Source organism: Neophocaena asiaeorientalis, unplaced genomic scaffold (assembly GCF_003031525.2).
Source record: "Neophocaena asiaeorientalis asiaeorientalis breed wild unplaced genomic scaffold, Neophocaena_asiaeorientalis_V1.1 scaffold225, whole genome shotgun sequence".
Classification (NCBI taxonomy): Eukaryota; Metazoa; Chordata; class Mammalia; order Artiodactyla; family Phocoenidae; genus Neophocaena; species Neophocaena asiaeorientalis.
Window position 1 is genome coordinate 294,110 of NW_020172364.1, and position 24,752 is coordinate 318,861.

Genomic DNA, 24,752 nt, shown 5'->3' on the forward strand with positions numbered 1-24,752 from the left:
AGATTTTAGTGTTTTATAGTTTTTTTTTTTTTTTTTTTTTTTTTGCGGTACGTGGGCCTCTCACTGTTGTGGCCACTCCCGTTACGGAGCACAGGCTCCGGCCGCGCAGGCTCAGCGGCCATGGCTCATGGGCCCAGCCGCTCCGAGGCATGTGGGATCCTCCCGGACCGGGGCACGAACCCGCGTCCCTTGCATCGGCAGGCGGACTCTCAACCAATGCGCCACCAGAGAAGCCCTACAGTATTTTTTATCCCATGAAACTGTCCGCTTGGAAAAAATATTGGCTCACCGCAGAAGCAGTTTTATTAATTTAATGAATTTTTTTGAGATTAATTTGCATATGGTAAAGTGCATCTTTTTTGACATACAGTTATGTGAGCTTTGATAAATGCTAACAGTTGTGTAACCACTACCACTAGCATGGAGGGATAGAATAGTTCCACCATCCCCTTAATTTCTGTCCTGCCCCTTTGCAGTCATCCTCTCTCCACACCCTCAGAACCTGGGGTGGTTTCTGTCCCCATAGTTTTGCCTTTTCCAGAATGTCCTAAACATAGAATCATACAGATACTGTGTAGAGTTTTCAGTTTGGCTTTTGTTTAGTGTGGAAGTAATTTTATTTTAAGTAATTTTTTTTTAATTTTAAAAATAATACATGGTCAGTGAGGGATTTTAGAAACTATCAGAAAAAACCAGAAGTTGCCTTGAGATAACAGCAGGTAACATTTTGGTGTATTCTTTTCTTTCAATGGTGGTTTTCAATATACAGGTGATTGTGATTTTCCTCCTCATTTTCTCCCCTTTTCTCTGCCCTGCCCACCCCCAGCACACTTGGCTGTAAATGCGAATTGCCATTGAAGAATTTCAAAGTCATGGGATTAGTAGCCAGTATCATCATGCTTGAGGCAGTGCGCTTACAGATATTGATTAAAGATTTTTAGTGGAACTGAAACTTAATTGCACAAAATAATTGGAACCGGTGAAGAAGATTCAACCCCAAAATAGGATAGTTTCTTTTTTCCCCCCAAATATTTACACAAATGATTGCATACTAAATACTTTGTTCTGCATCCTGCACTTTTTACTTAACAGTGGATCTATGGTAGTTAAAGACATAAAAACTTGATACACTCTTGTTTGAAGCCAGATAACTCTATAGGGGTTGGGAAGAATGGGAAATATGGTAATTAAGCACTTGATGGGGGATGTAATTTTATATAAAAATTCGCTTTTATAGCCTTTTTTATCTGGAGTGAGGCATCATAGGGTTTATACTACTGGTCATTTAAGATGCCTTTTTTCTTTTTGTTTCCTTTTTAAAGCTTTCAGATGGAATTTACATTCTCTAGTAGTGTATTTACAGAGCTGTGTAACCATTACCACAATCTTATTTTAGAACATTTTCGTTAACCCCAAAAAAGCCTTGTGCCCATTTAGGGTCATTAAAATGCTTTTTAACTGATGTATATGATTTTAAGCTTTGTAATAGCATTGCAGCTTGCATAGCTGTGAGCAGAATATAATTTTAAATAGAAGTTGAAAGTAAGTCACTCAATTTCTGGCTCTTGGAGAGGAAAGTTTCCATGGTGTTCCAGGGAAATGTGTGATCTCTAAGATGGCTGAATGAATTTTCAGGCCTTCTCTGTAGAAGATAGAATTACTTTTAGAGCTCCATGATTTCTGGTTTTGACTGTGTAATTGATCAACTATAGAACATTTTAAAGTGCTATAATATTTGCAGTATTTCCTTTTTGCTTTAGTTTAATATTTAAATGAAATTTGAGAGTAATTAAATTATGCAATAGGTTTATTATTGCTAATGATGATGTTCTGTAGAGTTACAGTAAAGGAGTTGTGTTTTGAAAATGTACTGACTTCAGGTTAGTGTAGAATATTGTTGATTTCTTTGTGGAGATTAGTAATTGAGGAAAAGATGGTTGCTCTCTTACCAGGGACACTATTAAGTTAAGAACATACAGTTCCAGATGTTACGAAGCTATTGTTAGTTGTACATGTTTTAAAATGCAGTTTTTTAAATATGTAAAAGAACTAGGATTTAACTAAGTGAAAAGGCCACTTAATTTTTTTTTTTTTTTTTTTTTTTTTTTAAGGGCACGATCCCGTGTCCCCTGCATCAGCAGGCGGACTCTCAACCACTGCCCCACCAGGGAAGCCCTAATTTTTAAAAATTAAATTTAAATACTTTGCCTGTGAAGTTTTGTTTTTGTATTACAAGAACAATGTGTAATTAATGAAAAATCTGAAAACACAAAAGCGAAGAAAGAAAACTGTAATCTCGGCACTTCCCTGGTGGCGCAGTGGTTAAGAATCCACCTGCCAGTGGAGGGGACACGAGTTTGAACCCTGGTCCAGGAAGATCCCACATGCTGCGCCACAACTCCCGAGCCTGCACTCTAGAGCCTGTGAGCCATAACTACTGCGCCAGTGTGCCACAACTACTGAAGCCCACGCCTGTGCTCCGCAACAAGAGAAGTCACTGCAATGAGAAGCCTGTGCACCGCAACTAGAGAAAGCCTGTGCGCCGCAACTAGAGAAAGCCTGTGTGCGGCAACGAAGACCAAACACAACCCAAAATAAATAAATTTATTTTAAAAAACAAACCATAATCTTACCTATCTAGAGAATTTGTTGTCAAGGCCTTGGCTTTACTTACAGAAAACATACTTTTTTCCATATTTTTCTTTCTATGCACCTTTATATTTTTTATATCTTCAGATATTTGTGTGTATTCTGCGAGTAAAATAATAGTTTACTATTATCTGTTTACTATTACTATTATCTGTTTACTGTGTATTCTTTGAGGCTTGTACATGTATTTCCTGATTTTGTTCTCTCAGGGACTGCATGAGGTATGTGTTTTTATCATTTTACATATTAGGAAACTGACAATAATGATTAAATAACGTTCCAGTTACACTGTAGCTGAAATGAGATTTAACGCCAGGGCTTCTCACTTCCAGTTGCCTAGTTCAACATAGCTTGAGAAATTCGCCAAAGGAAGTCTCACGGCAGTAAGCTTATGTTTTAGCTAGGAAGACAAGGCAGACACTTGACTGGATAATAACAACTCAGGAACTGAATTCTCTTATCACAGTGTTAAGGATGTAGCAAACTTGCTTTTTTGTAGTTGAAGAGCAGTGTGTATTCTATGATTGACCCCTAATTCTCGTACTAGCTAGTTTGTGAGGGCTTAGGTTTTTCATCCGCAGTATGAGGCACTTGGATTTCTTTTGACAGTTTATCAAGTGGTGGAATCTGCTAGGTTGTTAGTTCACTAAGGTCCTATCTAGCTCTAACAACAATAACAGCTATTATCTATTGAGCACTCAGACTATCAGACTGTGTAGGTACTTTACATGAATTTATCTTACTTAGTCCTCTCAGTCACAGTGAAAGAGATAATGTTACCCCAGTTGAGGAAAGTGAGGCTAAGCGAATCTATCCATAAAATTAATAGGCTGATTCAAGATTCATAATGATGTTTGGGACTTCAGAGAGCCTGATCTCTAACCATTATGTGATTTTTTTTTCCCCAAGTACGAATATGGCTTATCAAATTATTAATTATAAATTCTGATCAATACAGAGGGAGTCAATAGGACTGAATTGGGAGGATTCCTGGAGAAATGATTTGAGCTTTGCTTCACATTACAGAAATCTGCCCTTTCCGATGGTAGCCACTCGTCATGGGGCTGAAATATACTAGCCTGAGTTGAGATGTGCTTTAATTGTAAAAGTTATACTAGATTTCAAAGACTTAGTATGAAAAAAGGAATGTAAGACTGCAATTTTAAAATTTTGATTACATGTTGAAATAATATTTTGGATATATAGGGTTAAAATTATTAAAATGAACTTCACCTGTTGCTTTTTACTTATTTTAATATACTTAGAAATTTAAAGACTAGACATATGGCTCAAATTATAATTTGTGCTGGATAGTTGTGATTTATACCATCCTTAATTGTTAGCTTTATAGTGTTTGTTACGTGTAAGGTATTTTGGGAAATGTTTGAAATGCTTTTTTATATATGTATATGTATGAAACGCCCTGTTCAAATTTTAAGGTGTGGCACAGTAGTTATCAAAAGGCTTGAGAAAATTCTTTGGCAGATGTTTAGCTAATAGTAGTAAATTCTATTGTGACGCTGGTGTAAAATTTTCTAGGATCAAATCTAAATTTTCTAGGACCAAATAGAGGATAGCTTGAGCAAAACAAAATTAAGTAATGCAAAGCATTACTTTTGTTAATCTGTACGTGTAATATCTATTTACACGAACAACAGTCTCTTCAGTTTATTTTTCCTTACATTAAAGAGGCTGATAGCCATGGCAAAATTGAACCAAAGTTAAATCTAAGTTAAATGTTAGTTGTTATAACTTGTCTTCCATACTATAGCCTCAGCATTTTTTGCTTAGCTTTTTTGGGAGCATGAGTAGAGGTCTCCCCAGTAATAACTATGAAATTTATAGTTGTTGTTGGCAAAGCAACATGGCATTTCCCTGTCAGTATTTCTTCAGAATCAGGAATCTCATTTTTTGGGTTCCTATCTCCGTGCCTTTCTTATTCTGGCTAATTAATAATAGTAAAACTTCTTGGGACTTCCTTGGTGGTCCAGCGGTTAAGACTCTGTGCTCCCAATGCAGGGGGCAGGGGTTCAGTCCGTGGTCGGGGAACTAAGATCCTGATGCTGCACAGCGTGGCCAAAAAAAAAAAAAAAAAAAGTAGAACTTTTCTTGTTTCATAGCTTTTTGCTTTAATAGTTTTCCAGGTTATTTTCAAGTCTTAAGTTTTCCAGTGACTTGATATGTATAGTTAGTTCATTAGTAGACCTTCAGTACATATTTGTTGAATGAACAAATAGATCAGTCATTCTTGGTTTCGAGACACTCTTTTGACTTGTTAATATTTGTATAAATGCATATATACAAAACTAAATTATTTCTGATTTTGATTCAAACTGAACTTAAATTTTTTTTTGAGGGGTTATACATTGATCCTGGTCAAGCTCAGATATGTCCCAGAACTTTATGCATATATAGAATTATAGAGAACTTCCAACTCAACTCTTGGCAACAGGAAAGTCATTATGGTTTTGTGTGGCCATTTGAAACCTCTGAGTCTTTCTATTTCAGGAACTGTTGGATATTATAAACTTGTGAAATTAATAAGCCAAGAACATTACTAGTATGTAAGCATTAGTAGATATTTATGTATTCTTAGGAAATCCTCACATTTTCATTGTCATTTTTTATTCAGAACAGTTAAATGTTCAGTACTAAGGGATGCTGAAGGCTTGCCTTGAGTTATTTTTTTCCTTAAAAGAACATACTCCATAATGATGCAATAATTTCTGTAATACATAATGTAATTAGTAAATTTGTGGAGTTTATTTGTAGAACATGTGCCCATTGATTGGAAATAATTTCCGGACATAGATGTAGGTCCTTTAAAAAAAAAAGCGTGTATTGTTGGAAGTTAAGAAAATTTTTGTTTGCAGCAGTCTTTTTTGGGGTACGCAGGCCTCTCCCTGCTGTGGCCTCTCCCATTGCGGAGCAACAGGCTCTGGACGCGCAGGCTCAGCGGCCATGGCTCACGGGCCCAGTTGCTCCGCGGCATGTGGGATCTTCCCGGACCGGGGCACGAACCCGTGTCCGCTGCATCGGCAGGCGGACTCTCAACCACTGCGCCACCAGGGAAGCCCGATTGCAACAGTCTTGAATGTGCTCGTTACTGGAATCAAATAACAACCCAGATCTTTTAGGTGTTGTATGTAAACATCAAACAAACGAGTTTATTACTTAGAATGTGGATTTGAGATCACTAGAGATGGAAAAATTAAAAAGATGTGGGGAGTGGTAATGTGTATATATATGTGCTGTATGGAAATAGTGCAGATTGACAGAGTATTAAGGATAATCTCAACTCTTTAAAAATATTTATACATGCATATGCAAGTGTATAATTTTATACATATGTATAAGCATCTACAGACTTGCTTTATTGTAAATTTTTTTCTTTTTCCCTTGGTTTCCCTTTTCCACATGATCTCTCATTCAAAATCCATTTAGGTAGCCTGTTTATAGCCAAGTATACATTGTGCCAGATTTTTCTTCATACTCCTAGAATGTACATAGATACACATTCAGATACAAACGTAGGTGTTTTTCAGTATTGCTCTATAAAAATAAGATAATCTACATCTTGGCCATTTTCTGTTGGAGTGTAATTTATTTTTTAATGGTTACATATTTCACCATAAGAATTACTGTGAAATCCAGCCATTCCCTAGTTAATAGACATTTTGTTTTCAGTTTTTTTCTGCTCCATGTGTGTTTCCATTGGATAGGTTTCAAAGAGTGAGATAGCTTGGTGGAAGGGAACTTTTACCTGTTAACTCTAATAAATGTTAACAGATTGCATTCTGAAAAGCTTAACACTTTGTATTTTCTCAATTGATGAATGTCAGCTTTTTTTTTTAATTACATCCTTGCCAGAAATAGGCATTATAATCTTTGATTTTTTGTGAATCTCTTGGATGTAAAGGTTGCAACTTTGATTTGCAAATCCCCACATGTGAATTTTAATGTTTGTTGGCCATTTGGATTTGCTTTTCCATAAATTACTTGTTTTTCCCCATTTTCCTTCTGGGATGTCATTTTTTGCTTTTTGAGATTTCTTAGGACTCATTATATGAATACCTCCTCCCCATCTATAATTTAACTCTCTGGTATCCTGGGCCATAGAGAAGTTCTGTTTTTTACATACTGAAGTACTTTTTCCCTGTTAAGGGTTCAGGGTTTCCAGCCTGGTTAAGACAGCCTGTGTCCAGATTATACATACAGTTCCTTAGGTTTTCTTAAAGTGTTTTATTTATTTCATATTTACTACATCAAGTCTTATTTTGAATATCATAGGCAGTTGTGCTAGCACCATGTATTAAATAATAATTCTCTGTTTTAAAGTTTTTTTTTGTTTCGTTTTTGTTTGCACATGGGGAAATTAGGTACTGTACTCATCAGCCAGATCTTCCTCACTTTTAAGATTGGGATGGGAGGAAGTCCACCATCTAGGAGAGCTGGGTCCCATTCAGGATTGATAGAACCTTCTGAGAATTGCTCCAAAAAGTCTCTGGGGTGCTCTGGGAAGACCATAAAGAGTTCCTAAAGGAGGACATTGTGACTTGCTTTTGGGCAAGTAAAGCCAGTTAAAAGAGTCTTATTTTCCTTACCTTACTGCTCTGGGCCCTCTCTTCTTTTACCTACTGCATAGTAAGTAGTGGACCTGAGACCAGTCTTAACAGTAAAACCAGTGTATTGTATTGCTCAGTAAGTGTTTTTTTCCCTTTCCCTAATAAGGAGTTCTTTCTTTATCTGTTAAATGTATACACAGTCCAGAAACATAAAGTGTTTATTAAATTCTTTAAATTACTTGACATAAAAGTTCCAGGAAGATTAACCGTAGTATTTTGGGGGGGGGAGAAGGAGAGGCTTTAAGTACTCTTGGCACACCTTTGAGTGCCTAGGAATTACCTTAGTTTAAGAAGCTTCAACTCCTTCAGTTTGCAGACTGAGACTCGTGTAAAATTGCTTAGGTCTGGGAGTCCCTAAGTCAGTTTTCTCAACCTTATAGTTTTTCATCTGAACTATAAAGCAGAGGAACACCGTTTTCTCAATTCTTCCAAGGATTGTGCATGGCTAGTACTATTCTAGATGCATGGGAGAGAAGTTCATTACACACAATGAATGACTTAGTGATTGGGCTGTATTCTCATAGAACCCTGATTAAGAAATAGTTTGCTGTATTCACTTTTTTTTTAATCCTGTAAAATGGATCATACATGTGTAGAGTGCAAAAGCAGGACAGCAGATGATACTGACTGTTGACACGTTGATTGATTTTAGGTATAAAAGTAAGCCATGGGTGGAGATGTGTAATTGGAAGTTGGGTTTTAGAGTCCAGGGAACAGGTTATTTTTCCATATGTAGATTTGGGAAATCAGTGGAAGAGCCATACAATTTCATTGTATTTAAAATGGCATCCAAAAATAAATAAATAAATAAAATGGCATCAGTTGTAAGAGGCACTAAAAAAGAAGAAATGTTGCCAATTGATTTATGAGTGGTAGTTTTATCTTTTAAAATTCTTTTCTATATCACCTGAAAGATTATTTTTAAACATTTGCATACATAAGGAAAATAGAAGCAAAATAAATTGAATAAAACATTTTCAGGTTCAGATGATTGTGTTTCTTCTCACAATATCTTCCTCAGTGCCATGGAGAGCATTGATGTTGCAAGCATACTTTAAAAGAGCTCTCCTCTATTATCTCCAGGATTTTCTTCCAAGAATTTTCACCCACTCTGCAAGTTTTGATGCTGGTGCTTTCTTGATTTTATCAGAAGGTGTCAACAGAACAACCTTCTGGTAAGAAACCTAAATCCTTCCTAAAATGTTACTTCATTGGTTTGCTGAATGAACTATTGAGGGGTTGCAATCAAGTGCCACAGAAAATTGCAAGCAAACCAAGTTTGAGCATGCTTAACAGTGACATTTATATCCTGGCAGCCATTCAGCTATTGGCTATCCTAAGATGCCATCAATTGTAGGAAGCATCCTGATTGCAGGGATGCAAAATTGTTAGAATTGATGGGCTGGGAAAGTAGACTGGGGCCAGAGAATGAATCACTAAACAAACTGATAATTGATCAAAAAATAACAAGTCATCATCCATTTTGTCAGTTCTTGAAAAACAAAAACCTGAGGCGAATTTTGCATAAATTATGCTATTAACTTTTCTTTTTTCATGGGTTATAGTTTTGTAATTACATTTATCCACAGCAGCAAATTTTAACTGTGGAGTTTGGGAAAATGGAGAGTTTACCCAGTCAGAGGAAAGGCCCTACAGGATCTAACAAACTGATTCCAGTGCCTCTTAATGTTCTGAGAATTTATTTTAAACAGTTTATTTTTATTTATTTTTTAAAAATTTTATTTTATTGAAGTGGAGTTGATTTACAACGCATTTCTGCTGTACAGCAGTGATTTGGTTATGCGTATATATATTTTTCATATTCTTTTCCATTATGGTTTATCACAGGACATTGGATATAGTTCCCTGTGCTATACAGTAGGACCTTGTTGTTTATCCATTCTGTATAAAATAGTTTGCATCTGCTAATGTCAAACTCCCAATCCATCCCTCCCCCACCCCCCCCCTTGGCAACCACAAGTCTGCTCTGTCAGTCAGTTTATTTTTAGAAATACAGCATTTTATCACAAATCTGCTTCAATAATTGAGCCATCAACTGTAATGTCTTAATACATTGGAAAAGGGAACTAAAATTTATTTGACTGTTGTGCCAAATAAATATAAAATTTTTAAATGTCATACCAGTGATCCTGAGAAAGACTTCAAAGAGAAAAACTGGAGTAGATCTTAAATTATATAAGAATACTTGATCAGGTCTGAAGGAGGCAGTAATATGACTGTGAGAACTTTTTGCTTGCTTAGGAGAATAAATGTGAACTAGAGGTTTGATTCCTGATGAATCCTTGCTTTTACCACTTGAGATAAGAGTCATTGAAAACATAGCCTCCATTTAGGAAGCTTGTTCTGTGTCTTGCTGGCCTTTTTTGCTCAGTCTATTGGCAATCAGTAAACTCTTCTAACAAGAATTTTGAGGTTTAAGAGTTACAGCTTTAGGGTGTAAGTGTTGGGTTTTTGGGTATGGGCTTCCACTTTAAACCTCATTTTGAGGATTCAGGCTGTCTGACTTCTGGTAGTAGTTTGCTGAGTATTACGTTTTTTTTAATATAAATTTATTTATTTTTGGCTGTGTTCGGTCTTCATTGCTGTGCACAGGCTTTCTCTAGTTGCGGCGAGCAGGGGCTACTCTTCGTTGAGGTGTGCGGGCCTCTCATTGCGGTGGCTTCTCTTGTCGCGGAGCACAGGCTCTAGGCACATGGACTTCATTAGTTGCGGCGTGCGGGCTCAATAGTTGCGGCTTATGGGCTTAGTTGCTCCACAGCTTGTGGGATCTTCCCGGACCAGGGCTCGAACCCACATCCCCTGCGTTGGCAGGCGGATTCTTAACCACTGCCCCACCAGGGAAGTCCCAGTATTAAGTTTTTTTAAGTTTCTACTTCCCCCTTTGTAAGATATGTGAATTTAGTGTTGTAATGAATTGTAATAATGGGAGGTCATTAGTGGATTTTTGAAAAATCTGAAGTAGCAGATGAATTTGAAATGATACTTTTCAAAGGAATTTTTTTTAGACTAGGATGATACGTTCCTAATGAGTTTAGTGGGAATGTTCTCAGAGGGATTCATGGATCTCTGTAGATTGCTCAGCCATCACTTAAGCAAAGCCTCTGATAAATTGATTAGTATATTAAACAAGGTAGCTGCCTTTCCAGTTGTAAATTAGATTTTGATATTTTGTTCTGGGACTTTGCCTTAAATAGGCTTTTTAGGAATGGTGCCTTATTTCTTCATAATAGTGTTGCTGCCAGACGTAACCTTTTAGAGTTTAAAGCTGTGAATTAGCAAAAGCATTTTGTCATTTAATTGATAATGATTTAATTGAAAAGAGTTCCAGACAGAAGATGAGGTTTTATTTATTTTTTTAAAACATACATTCATTTATTTTTTGGCTGTGTCGGGTCTTCGTTGTGGTCCCTGGGCTTCTCTCTAGTTGTGGTGCTCAGTAGTTGCCTGGTGTGGGCTTAGTTGCCCCGAGGCATGTGGGATTTTAGTTCCCAGACCAGGGATTGAACCATCATCCCCTGCATAGCAAAGACCGATTCTTAACCACTGGACTACTAGGAAACTCCCAGAAGATGAGGTTTTAAATTCAGTGTTTACAACCTCCTAGGGAGTAAAACTTTGGGGCTATAATAGATGTATATAGTTTCAGCTTCTCTTTCTCTAAAATGAGGGATCTGGAAGGTCTGTAGAAGAAATAATGTTTCTCTTTGGAGTGGTTTTCCCACAGCCATCTGTTCTGACTTTATTTATAATCTCATTCTTTCAGTTCTTGAAGTTCATTCATACCATGTGTATTATTGCTTATCAATAGGATTTTTTCTCCCTGTGACTACCCTCATGGAGTTGAAAAACATTCTTTTCAGCTGTAGTGTTCTGTAACTTCAAAAATGTGTGTTTAAGTTAGGCAGATATCTGGAATGCACCTTGTTCTTTCCACAGGCCGTTGAAGCTCCCACCTCAAAATTGCCAAGTACCTTGTCTTTTTTGTCTTGATTATTGTATAGCTTTAAAATAACTTTCAGTGTTTGGTACGGATAATGTTTTCTCATTATTCTCTACCCCCATTTAAAAGTTGCCTTACTGAATGCCTTCTTGTTTGTTTTTAAGATAGGCTTTGATGTAATTTTATTAAGCTTAACTCCTGTTCCCTCAACAGAATTACACATTCCTTTGTGTTTTAGTAGGATCCCATTTAGGGGCATGTTGAAAATTTTAAAATATCAAGAGTGCTTTACGTTTCCCTAAATAGTCTATTTCTATTCATTAGTCAAGTTTCACAGATGTCTGCACATAGGTTGTGTACATTTTTTTGTTGTTGAGGGCATTTCTAGGACCTTGCTGTTAGTAGAATATTTTTTTGTCTGTTTTATTTTCCAGTGCTTATTTTTAGCTAGAAAAGCTAATTTGGTTAACTTGCCACCTTACTAAATCTTTGGGTTTTCTTTTTACATTTTTATTTTAGGCTAGATTGGTTTTGAAAAAAAAAATTCTTCAGTTAGTGCTTCCAGGGCTCAGAGATTCCTGCTATTCCCTCTGTTCCTCCCTTACTCCTAATTTACACATCATTTTTGGCATTCCTGGGTTTTTATTGTATGATGCTGTTTGTTATTTGGTCAGGGATAGCATTCTAAGATATTTTGATTACACTTTAAATATGTTAAAGTGCCTTGTTACTTATCTATAATTTTAAATTATAGTTAAGAGTTTCAAGTATAAACATATACCAGGCTTTGTGAATGAACAAATTAAGGGACCATTTTATGATGGCTTGGGCTTCCATGTTTGTAGCTGTATGGGGAGAAGAAAAAGAAATGTCATAGTATTCTAAGAAATACGGGTTCTGGACCAGATGAGTATGAATAGGAAAAGAGACCAAATCCCCAAAGGTTGGACTAACGAGAAGGACAGAAGTTATGGAGACTTAGTCATAAAACCCCCCCCCCCCCCTCCACCCACACCATGTGCAGGAAAATGTTGCCATTGTTATTTGGTGTCTCCTGACTTTCAAAACATTTTGGCAAAGACATAACCCTGCCGTTTTCCATCTCTTGAGTATATAGGGACCTGCCATCATTCTGGTGAATTGAAAAGTGTTGACTGTGTCCTGTATCAAATGCATCAATTTTATAGCGATCTGGCCATTAGAACCCCCTTATCCCTAGAATCTAGGGTTTGGGGATTAGAACATGTTTTCTGATTATTCACTACAGTCCAAATACACTTTATTTGGGTGTCACGTTTTTAGCTTGTTTAATCTGATGCCTGAAAGATATTAGCAATAAGAGTAGGTTCCAGAGCTGTATTTTTTCTTAAAGTGTGTGAACAGTGTGTGCACCCAGACAAAGATGATGCTGATGTTTGTGGTGGATGTAAAGTGGGGGTGGGGAGCAGTATAAGCACTGATTTTTAGATAGGAAAAAACCTTTTTATTATAACGAGGAGTAGAATTTCCCAGTGATTTGGAGCTCTCATTTGCACTTATGCTGTATAAATTATACAGAAATGATAAAGATTAATGAAACATTTCAAACTATGAAAATTGTTTGTGAAGGACTAGAAAATGTTAGTGAAAGTATAAATATGACTAATCTATGATGGAAAGATGTTTTACTCTGATATTCATGAATTTGGTAATTCTTAGGTTATGAAAATAGTCCTTACAATTGGCAAGGGTATAATAGAGATGGATTTGCTGGTAACAGAACTGTGAAAGTGCTGACCAAAATGATTGCTGAAAGTAGATGTGCGGATGAACTAGTAGAAATAGAGAAACTGGCCAGGAAGTCATTGTTGTAGCGTGATCAGATAATCACAACTTGAACTAGATGGCAGCTCTTAGTTTTTTAGCTTTGGGAGGAGAAAGAAGAACAAAAAATGTCTTCAGAATTGCAAGGCAAGAGCTACTTTAAATTTTCTGGCAGCCACTATATTTCTTTTATAAGTTTATTTTCGGCTGCTTTGGGTCTTCGTTGCTGCACACGGGCTTTTCGTCTAGTTGAGGTGAGCGGCGGCTGCTCTTCCTTGCGGTGCACAGGCTTCTCATTGCGGTGGCTTCTCTTGTTGTGGAGCACAGACTCTAGGCACATGGGCTCAGTAGTTGTGGTGTACAGGCTTAGCTGTTCTGGCATGTTGGATCTTGCCAGACCAGGGATCGAACCCACGTCCCCTGCATTGGCAGGCAGGTGAATTCTTTACCGCTGTGCCACCAGGGAAACCCCAACTATAGCATTCTTGAAAGTATCTTGAGTTTTAGACCTCACATGAAGATATATGCATTGAAATTTCCCATAATACACAAGTTGACCACAGGCATTTCTCGCTGGAGAGAGATCAAGGCCAAGTTACAGAATCATAAAATTTAGTAGCAAATGTGGGAGGAGGGTACTGAGAGGCTAGATACATGACTTATATACATTCTGTGATTGGTGATTGAAAATAAAATGATTTTATTTTCAGCTTCATCGGTTACCTTTTCCTCTATAAGACTTTCTGTATTCAGTTCCAAAGATTTTCTGGGGTGGCAGTGCTGATCTGTTTGCTTTTTGGTTTTTCCACCATCAGTTTGTTTCTTAGTCTTTGGTTTGCTAATTTGCTTAAAATAATATCTGACACATAGTGTTTAAATATTTTGGGAGGTAGATGAGGTAAACAGATGTACTCATTTTTGCCATGTTTTAACCAAGTACTGCAAGTGTGTGTATTTAATTAGTTTATAGTGTACATTATGGAGTGTAGTATGATAAAGACGTTTCAGAAAAGTTTTTGCTGAGTACCAAGTGGTTCAGAGTGTGTAAGCATTTGGCTAAGGTTGAGAACATTGCTCTTCTGATTGACAGTAGTACAGCGTTATTTAATGTCATTTGTAATCATGAAAGAGAGGTTAAGTAACTGCCAAGGTCAAACAGCTCATGAATGATGGAGATGGAAATCAAACCCAGATTAGCCTATTCCAAGCTCTGGGTTATTATTAGTACTCCATGTCGTTTTTGTAGCTCTAATATAGTGGTTTAGAGTTAATGTAACATTTAATTGAATATTTATTTCCTTTTAATTTCTTTATAGGGATTTATCAAAGATGTTCATGAAGACTCTCTCACAGTTGTTTTTGAGAACAAGTAAGTTATTTTTTTATTGATAGAGATCCTAATTTTGAAGATTGGTAGTGCCAAACTGTTTGCTTTTGGCTGTTTCTATTGCCAGTGGAAAATGAGTGTGCTTTTGGGTGGGGGTCTTTGGTTTGATTATCTTTTTGAGTTCAAATAATTTTAGTTTTTGGTGACTTCACCTGGTTTTCTGCTCACAATTCACTTGGCACTTCTTCCATGACCCCTTTCTTTGTCAAATCACATGTGGACGTGAATCAGTAAGTAGTTTTTGCAAAAATAGACGGCACGAATGGGATTATAATATGCTTCTTAAAAACGCAGAATTTTGAAATTATGCTGTAGATAAGTATTAGGCTGTCTTTAATTGATTATTCATAAGGAATAATAAAAAGTTGTAAGATATTGTAAAGGTTAGGTAAGTTGTGCTAAAAACGTTAAAGACTGTGTTCTGGGCTTGGTTAGGAAGGGTTATAAAGGAGCACTGTATAATTGAAGGTCAGAAAAGAAAACTGGTTAACTTTCACTTTTATGCTGCTTCTGTAACTGCCTGAATAGATATCAGCCCAACAGCTGTTTCTTGTAGAAACAAGTGTTGAGATGATTTCTGTCTTTTAGCAGCTGCCATTTAGACAGTAAAGATGAAAGAAAGCACTCAAATGTCTTACTTGTCTCTTTTTTTGCCCAGCGTTGGCACAGGGGAGCCATAGGAGTATTTTACGTGCTGCTCTACCTCCCAGGCATGTGAATGACCTATTAGAACTTAGAGTAGGAAAGCATTTTAGCTTTATCAACTTAGTTATAAAATACAACCCACAAAAAATTAAGCAACAGCTCAAGTAGTAGTTTTAACACATTCGTATTTGCTACAAAGATTAAAAGTAAGTTTTTTCTAGGTTTTAATTACAATGTATGTGTTCATTGTAGAAAAATTCTGTGTAAGAAAATTAAATCCTTTCATAATTTAGCTATTCAGAATAATTGAGTAGTTTTCTATATTTCTGTGAACATGTACACTAAGAAATTATGCAGCTTATATTTTATAATCTCTGAAATTGTGTTCCTTAATAAAGCATTGAGTGGCAAACGTGTTTGTAATAAGTTGATCCCACTATAGCAGTTTGTTACTCTGAACTTACCCTACTTCATTTGCAGAATAATGTATGTACTGTTACCTTAGGATGAGTAATTTGGAAGCAATATATAATTGTCAATGATGTTAACTATTTATAAACTTCACCAAGAGCCATGTAAAATCTGTTCTACCTCAGCAAACTACTTGGAAAAAGATTTAATACAGAGGTTGTTTTTCTTTGGGGAGAGCTAAATGATTGATTTGAAAAATATACAGTACTAAGCATAGACTACATAGCTTCTGTATTAGGGGCTATTAGAATAATGTATTTTAAAATTGTTAATTCCTTTTCTAATTCTTCAGTTGGCAACCGGAACGCCAGGTTCCATTTAATGAAGTTAGATTACCACCACCACCTGATATAAAAAAGGAAATTAGTGAAGGAGATGAAGTAGAGGTATGTATTTACAAGTTTATTTTCTTGTGTGCATATTTTTTTGTTTCAAATAAATATTCTTGTTGGAAAATCTGTTTAGCTGTTAGAGAATAAATCTAATTCCTTTTCTCCATTCGTTCTATTGGTAATGGCTGTGTAATGTAGCAATACTTGAGTTTTGGAGCCAGAACTGGGATTAATGTCTCAATGCTACCATTTTTAGGTTTGTAGCCTTGGTCAAGTTTTTTTGTTTTTAATGACTAAAGTGAAAATAATTTGAGAACTAAAGACGATAGTGCGTTTGAGTTTTGCACAGATTCTGGCGGAGACAACTATATGATGTTGGTCATTATTTTCCTTTTTTTTTTTTTGCTGTTTTGCCTTGTGTTTTTTCCTCAGTATCTTTGTACAGTATTAGTAGCTATCCTTTATTGTAGTGATCATTAATATAGTTCCTGTGTGACAATATGAAATATTATAATTAGCATACTGCCTTTTTGAATATTCTAGAAATATTCAGAAAAATTTAAAAGGAAAAAACCAAAATCACTGCCCAGAGATAAAAACTACATTCCACGGTTTACATATTCTCAGGCTCTTCCTTTTTTCTCTTTTAAAAAAATAAAAATTTTACTGCTTCTTTGTATCTTGCTTTTTTCACACTTAGTAGGTCTTGAATGTCTGTCTTTTATATTTATTTTTGATTAACATGCCTGCTGTTATGTAAAAAGAAACTTGGAAATTGTCAAATAGAAGCATAATGAGTTTGTTGGAGATAGAAAATTTGATTTTCGATTTTTAAGAAATTGATACCTCCAAGGAGCTCAAATATACTAAAATGTATTTCTCACAAGGAATTGTCTTGATAGTGTTGAAAGAGATTTTCAAATCTCATTTGTACCTAATTTATGTAGGCTGGGGTAGGAGAACTGGGAACATGGGTCAATCTTTAGTGATGAAACAGCTATCTAAAAACACTTAACAGTATGTACTTTGTGCCATACACTGTTCTGAGTGCTTTGCACATGAACTCATTTAGTTACTTGCCATTTTTATTCTTCATAATTTTTTTAATGGTAAATTTTCTTTTGAGTTAATTGTAGATGTTAGGCTAGAATGTCAAATTGTAGGACTTTAACCCCTAACAACTTGAACTCACTTTCTAAAATTTTGCCTAGATTTTAATTCTTGCTCTAGGTAATTAGAGCAAGCATCCTTCTGCTTTTGCTAAATCAAAGCATGTTATAAACTTAATTGTGTCAGGGTGCCACATGTGTGGCGATCATTTCTGAGTAGTGCTTTTCATATTTTAAAAATTGTTGTTCAGACAGTTATTGTTAATGTAAAGGCTCAGTTTAAAGGAAAAACTTGGAGTGCTGAGGGTGTTGTTACAGTGTGCTTTCCTCAGTCTCAATCTGGGAAGATCCTGTCCAGTTCCTGGACCATCTTTATGGCTCGCCTCCCCAATTGTATACAAAACTTTATTGAATGATTTGGAAATTGATGATTACAGAGTGTTTTATTTCACTTTCTGTTTTATGGTTCAGTCTTGGTGAAATTTGTTCCTTAAAATTAATGAGAATCATGGTCTGGAATTAAGATATTACTGTTACTTTGTAATTTTTTTGTGCTTTTGAAATTTTTGAAAATTTATATAGGGAAGAAGTTTAAAATTAATCTTGCCACCTGTGGATTTCTTTTTTTGTTTTGCTTTTTTGCCAGCGTTAGGAATTTATTCTTATGCCATGGAATGAATGCTTAGGAATTATGGTTGTTAGTGCTTTATATTTTGAGCCAAATAACTTTATGTAAGCTCCCTACTCCCCAAATTCAAAGTAACAAAGCTTAATATAAAAAGTGAAATGATACAGAGTTACATAAAGTAAAAAGTGAACCTTTCCTCTTAGTGTAGGTATGTAGGTGTGCTTATCTGCCCACCCCAGCTTAAATCTCATTTAAGAGATGTCTCTTTAGATTTTTTTCTTTGAATTTATAAAGAATATGTGTGCTTTTTTAAGTTACAAAAATTGGGAATACATTTTATTTGTGATTTTTGTAGTCAGTTAATTAAGATACCATAGACATTTTCAAGTCTGCACATACAGATTTAACCTCATTTTTTCTCACCACCCCATGATACTTCTCCGTATAGGTGTATCATAATTAGAAGTTATTGAAAGTTGTTTTTTGCTTTTACCATCCCCCCCCAAAAAAGCAAGAGTTAATGTCCTTATATAAATCATTTTCTGTTAGTATAAATCTTGGTGGTTCAATTGCTGAATCAAAGGCATATATATTGAAAATTTTGATAATAGCAGAATATACCATTTTGTCCTCCAAAAATGCTTTTTGAATGACCACTTCATAGTTTTGCTAATACATTAAGGTGTTTGTTTCCTCATAGATTGACTGGCTGGATTATTATTAATCTCATCTGTAAGTTTTCATAAACATGATAGAAGGAAGCTGTTGTCTTCTGTTTTCTGAACCTTGATTACTAGTGATATGGAGTGTCTTTTAGATTAGTTTATTGGCTGTTAGCCCCTTGTTCTGTTTATTATCTATTTTATTTTTTGCCCGTGTAGTTTTCGATGTTGGAAATGTGTACATTTTATGGGTAAGTTCCTGTTATATATTGTGTTTTCTCCCAGGCATTCTTTAAAAAGCTGTGCTTTAGTGGCTTTTGCCATTAAGAATTTATATTTTTACTTATTCAGATCTGCCAATTTTCCCAGATTCAGATCTGCCAATTTTCCCGGTGTGGCCTCCAAGATAACCCATTTTAGTACTTCTACAGAGATGCCCCCCCCCCTTTTTTGGAAGAGTATTTAGGTTTTTAATATAACTTGATTCTTTTTAGGGTAATTTATTGCATAGTATATTGATTTTTTTTTAATTAAGTCATTGGCTACTGTTCTTTTTGTGCTAGTCGTAAATACTATAATAGCAGTGATAACAGCTGACACTAACCCATATAATATATATATAACTAACTGGCTTTTTAAACACATTCTATCAGTTTGACATAATAGTCTCTTGAGGGCCTCTTCTAAACTCTATGAATACTTTAATTAACCTTTCCAAGGTTCATGTAGCCTGAAGGTTAGGAAGTTGAATAACCAGTGTAAGTTTTTGTCCTGAATGTTATTCTTTCTAATAATATGTCATGCTGTATTACAGGGTGTTGTCAATTTTGTGCCACATTCCCAACTCTTGTTCTTTTGCAGCTCTAGGAACCCTTCCTCTTTGAAGAATGGAAAGGTGACTATGATTTGGCCATTAGTAATTGATTTAGAACAGAAATGATCCAGAATGGAGCTTTTCATTAAGCTGTCCAGGCATTTATCTAAAGTTCAGCCATACAACAGAAGACCTAAATAGACATTTTTCCAGAAGACATACAGATGGCCAACGTACAGATGTTCAACATGGTTAATTATTAGAGAAATGCAAATCAAAACTACAATGAGGTATCACCTCACACCAGTCAGAATGGCCATTATCAAAAAGTCTACAAATAATAAATGCTAGAGGGGGTGTGGAGAAAAGGAACCCTCCTACACTGTTGGTGGGAATGTAAATTGGTGCAGCCACTATGGAAAACAGTATAGAGGCTCCTTTAAAAACTACAAATAGAATTACCATATGAGGACATATACACACTAACAAACGTAGTAAGGTAGATAGCTAGGGGGAAGCAGCCGCAAGGCACAGGGATATTAGCTCGGGGCTTTGGGACAGCCTGGAGGGGTGGGATGGGGAGAGTGGGAGGGAGGGAGACGCAAGAGGGAAGACACATGGGAGCATATGTATATGTATAGCTGATTCACTTTGTTATAAAGCAGAAGCTGACACACTATTGTAAAGCAATTATCCCTCAAAAAAGATGTTAAAAAAAAAAAAAAAAAGAATTACCATATGATCCAACAATCCCATTCCTGGGCATATATCTGGAGAAAACTGATTTGAAAAGATATAGGCACCCCAGTATTCACAGCAGCACTATTTACAATAGCCAAGACGTGGAAGCAACCTAAATGTCCATTGGCAGATGAGTAGATAAAGAAGATATGGTGTGTGTGCACACACACACACACACACACACACGTATATATACATACACAATGGGATATTACTCAGCCATAAAAAAGAATGAAAGAATGCTATTTGCAGCAACATGGATGGAGCTAGAGATAATCATACTGAGTGAAGTAAGCCGAAGACAAATGTTTTATGATATGACTTATTTTTTTTAATTTTTATTTTTTTAATATTTTGGCTGTGCCAGGTGGCATGTGGGATCTTAGTTCCCCAACCAGGGATTGAACCCATGCCCTCTGAATTGGAAATGTGGAGTCTTAACCACCGGACTGCCAGGAAGTCCCCATATGATCTCACTTATATGTGGAATCTAAAATATGACATAAGTGAACTTATTTACTAAACAGACTCAAAGACATACAAAACAAAGTTGGATTACCAAAGGGGAAGGGGTGGGGGATAAATTAGGAATTTGGGATTAACAGATACACACTACTATATATAAAATAAACAAGGACTTACTGTATAGCACAGAGAACTATATTCAATATTTTGTAATAGCCTATAATGGAAAAGAATCTGAAAAAGAACATATACACATATATATGTATATATACACACACACAGATATACACACATATATATATATACAAAACTGCATCAGTTTGCTGTATACCTGAAACTAACACAATATTGTAAGTCAATTATGCTTCTATTAAAAAATAATAATCATTAAAAAATTCAGCCATATGAACTTTCCATTCTTGTAGGTCAGGTATGGTTAAATATTGGCGATTTCACATGGCTTACTCTAAAATTTTATTACTTTACAAACATGTTTGGCTACATCAGGCTTGCCCTTTCCAGCCAATTTATGAGACTTAGATGAAATTATAAAACATAAATTAGTGTCTGGTAGTGGCCTCAAGAAGACACTATATGGCTTATAATAGAAAGTTGGTTTTGAAAAGTCTTAAGATTCAAAGGTTTATTTTTAAACCTAATTGGTGGCTTTGTGTTGATAAAAACTGGCATATATTTTCAAATCTTTAAAGTATTTAATATAATTAATTTTTTTTGATAAGTGTCTGCTTAATAGTTGATTTCGTTAACTAAAGATTGCTAAGAAAATTGGTAATTCCCTGGTGGTCCAGTGGTTAAGACTCTGTGCTTTCACTGCTGAGGGCCTGGGTTCGATCTCTGGTCAGGGAAATAAGATCCCACAGGCTAGCTGCGTGGCATGGCCAAAAAAAAAAAGATTGCTAAGAAAATAATTCTCAGCTTGTAAAGTTGGAGATGATGGGAAAATGAAGAGTTCTTTAGATTCTCTTAAGCTGGATGTATAGTATAATGTTCTGGGATATTGGAAGGGCAGTAGAAAGAGTTTTTCCCCAGTGATTTCACATGTGAGGTGCCTTATTTTTTATTTTAAGATGCCTACCTTATTCAGCAAGTTAGTAACACACACAAACGTGTTACATAGGAAGCCTGACATCTCAAGCTAATAGATAATTTTATAAGACTTTTTAAGTTTTTCCTCTTGGGCTTAACATATTTGATATATAAAAACTTTTTTTTTGAATTGTGAAGTCTTCTGGTTGAAATACGGACAGGCAAGTTTTTGTTCTTGTGACATACGCCTTTTCTTCCATCTTTTATGGCAGATAGTCAGACATTATGGTTCTACATCTTTATAATTTAGTTATAATCTTGGGATAGGTCCCTTGAGAGAAATTTAATAAAGGGATTAAGAATAATTTGATGTAGAACACTCCCGTACCTTACAATTTCTTTTTTTAATTTGGCCATGCCACATGGCATGCAGGATCTTAGTTCCCTGGCCAGGGGATCAAACCCGAGTCCCCCTGCAGTGGAAGCACAGGGTCTTAAACCACTGGACTGCCAGGGAAGCCCCCTTACCGTACAGTTTTTTAATTTAGTATTTTACTTATAAGACAAATACAATATACATGTATAATTTACATCTTACCTTTAAAAATGTATCAGTTTGATTCTTGCAACCAGTCTGAAAATTTTAGCTGTCTGTAGTTAGTCTTTCTCATAATACGAAGTCAGCATTGTTAGTCTTAGTGCTTGGGAATGCTCATACGTTAAAGAATAGGTGAACATATTCTTTATTACTTTTATCTTTTTCTTTTGGGGAATGGGCAGTTTCCAAGACTTGTGAAACCCATTTGTTAAAGTATCAGCCACAAACACTAATGAGATAATAACTGTTGTGTAAGTAGATAAATCACATTAGTGTTTTCTAGATGTTAAGCTTGCTTTCCTAATGTACATTTTCTATTTCTTCATAGATTGTAATGAGATAAAATAGATATGAATAGTACTCAATAAATGTCTTTCATGTAGTTGTAAAACAGGTCATTATGATTAAGCATTCAGTTTAATGCTTAACATTATTTAGAATTAGGTAAAAACTGGTAGAAATTGTCTACTGGTGGTGTTCACATTATTTCTATTTGGTTATAACTTTGAAAGGCATCGTTGAACATTATTAACTTGAATGAAAAGCTGATAACATTAGGATCCAGACTGGAATTTCATTTAAGTCATAATTTGGTTGTGTGCTGGAATTTGGAGGCCAGTAAGGTTTGACTTGGATTCATTTGGTAGAAAGAATACTGAAATAGGCTTTTGGAATTTAATTCTTCCATGAAACTGTAGCCTTCTTCAATCTGGGTACTGTTGTGTTTTTAGATCTCTCATGGGCACTCCTTAGTCTTTTTTTAAAGCTCTTTCTTGGATTTGAAGAAACTTAGAATGTTAGAGAAATGAGGGCCATTGCCTTAGAGTGTGAATTGCTTTCTTGGAATAGTTTGGGGATTTAAGTGAATTGAAATCTGAAGTAAGGGAATTTCTGTGAGGTGCTTTTACTCCAATGATGTAGTCATAAATAAATTCAGTAATCTACATCTCGGACATAGTATGCTAGGGCACGGTTTTAACACTTGGTTATTAAAACGACTTTTTATTGTGTTGAGTACACTGTTCATTTTGTAAAGGTTATTTGACCCACAACACAAAAGTGGAGGCAAATTCATAGCATTTTGATTTGAGCCAGGAACTTAGTTTAATTTGGCTTTATGAGAGAGGCTTTGTCTTTCAGGGATCAGTTATTAATGAAGTTTACAGAGATGGATGTGAGTATAAAATGGAATCCAGCATTTTAATGTTCAGTGAGAACTAAAGCTGCAAGACAGTCCACAATGTTTTATTCTTTTTTGTAGGTAAACTTACATAGAAAGCCAGATTCCTAGACGGTTATTCTTTGGTGAAACAGAACAGGTAGTTTATTTTAAGACGCATTTTTCAGCATTCAAGCTTGAGGCACCCATCCACTGTAGATCAACAAGAGATATACCAGTCTGTTTAGCTGAACTGCCTTTCTAAGATAGTGCTTGGAAAGGGCACTTTCCTTCTTGTTCTCAGGGTTTTCTTTTTGTTTTTTTAATTCTCAGTATACTAGGGAAAATAGTCAGCACTTACCATTTGAGTCTAATGGGCCATTTTAATTGTTTTTTATATTTTTAAGTCATTTTACATGTAAATTTACAGAAGTAAGAATAAAAGGATGGTGAAGATAAACATTATTAGATATTTTAATAAGCATTTAAACAAAGAAATCCAAGTTTTTATTTCATGTTTTCCTGGTTTTTGACGATACATGTACCTAAAATGAGCAAAGTTTTCTGAATATTAACTTATTGCTCATCAGCTATCATGCATAAACCCAGAACATACCTATCTTGTAAATGCTGATATCAGATTTAAAGTCCATCTCTGGTATGTTCTAGTTTATCATTTCTTCTGTTTCATCTTACACACTTGAATTATCAGAATGCAGTGGTTTAAATACAGTTGACTCTTGAACAACATGGGTTTGAACTGCATGGGTCCATGTATACTCGGATCCCTCCCCTGCGGCTTGTGGAAGTCTTAGTTCCCTGACCAGAGATTGAACCTGGGCCCTCAGCAGTGAAAGTGTAGAGTCTTGACCACTGGACCACCAGGGAATTCCCACTCAGATTATTTTCAATAGAAAATGCTACAGTACTGCATGATCAGTGGTTGGTTGAGTTTGCAGATGTGGAACTGCATATACAGAAGGCCGTCTGTGTTACACTCAGCTTTCAACTGCATGGAGGGTTGATACCCCTAACCCCTTTGTTGTTCAAGGGTCGATTGTATTTTGGAACTTCTGATGGCTTCTGATTTTATCGAATAGAATGTTAGCATCTTTGCCCTATAATTACACCACTCTCATATTTAACCAATTGGATTGACTAATGTGCATTTCTTCGTCATCTGTTTCTTTCTAGTCACAGAAGATGGCAGAGTATTTTAGGATGTAGGAAAAATAAGGTTCCTGGATTCTGTCTTAGGTTTATGTAAGGGTTCATTGGATGCTTAATAACAATTGCAAGACAGAATGAGTTTTATTCTATTCTAAAAAAAAGGTAAAAATTTCTTTTATTTTGGAAGATCTGAAGAAAGGATAGAGTCAAGAAATAGTTAGATTTACTCATATAAGAAATGCAGAAGCTAAAATTGAGTTCACTGGAGCTTCATTGGTATATAGGCTTTTTTTCCCCCTCAGCTTTTCTCTAATCATGGTATGCAGTAAAGTTGATCATGAAGTTTTGGCTTATTTATTTTTAGTTCCAGTATTCTACCACTTCAGAGATTACTCTCATTATCATCTTGATAGAAGCTTCAGGCTTTCCAAAACTGTTTGCCTATCAGTAGTTGTTTACATTATTTCACAAATGGCTGTTAACATG

At 35.6% G+C, this 24,752-nt stretch overlaps 1 protein-coding gene across 5 annotated transcripts in view; it reads left to right on the forward strand.

The window, feature by feature from the left end:
- Positions 1–24,752, forward strand: part of FXR1 (FMR1 autosomal homolog 1) — a 57,248-nt gene that overhangs the window by 2,774 nt on the left and 29,722 nt on the right. For all 5 annotated transcript variants that reach the window (XM_024767337.1, XM_024767371.1, XM_024767345.1 and 2 more), the window contains exons 2-3: positions 14,355–14,407; positions 15,834–15,927. In XM_024767337.1, the coding sequence (XP_024623105.1) occupies positions 14,355–14,407; positions 15,834–15,927 (147 nt within the window). The remainder of the gene's footprint in view (positions 1–14,354; positions 14,408–15,833; positions 15,928–24,752) is intronic.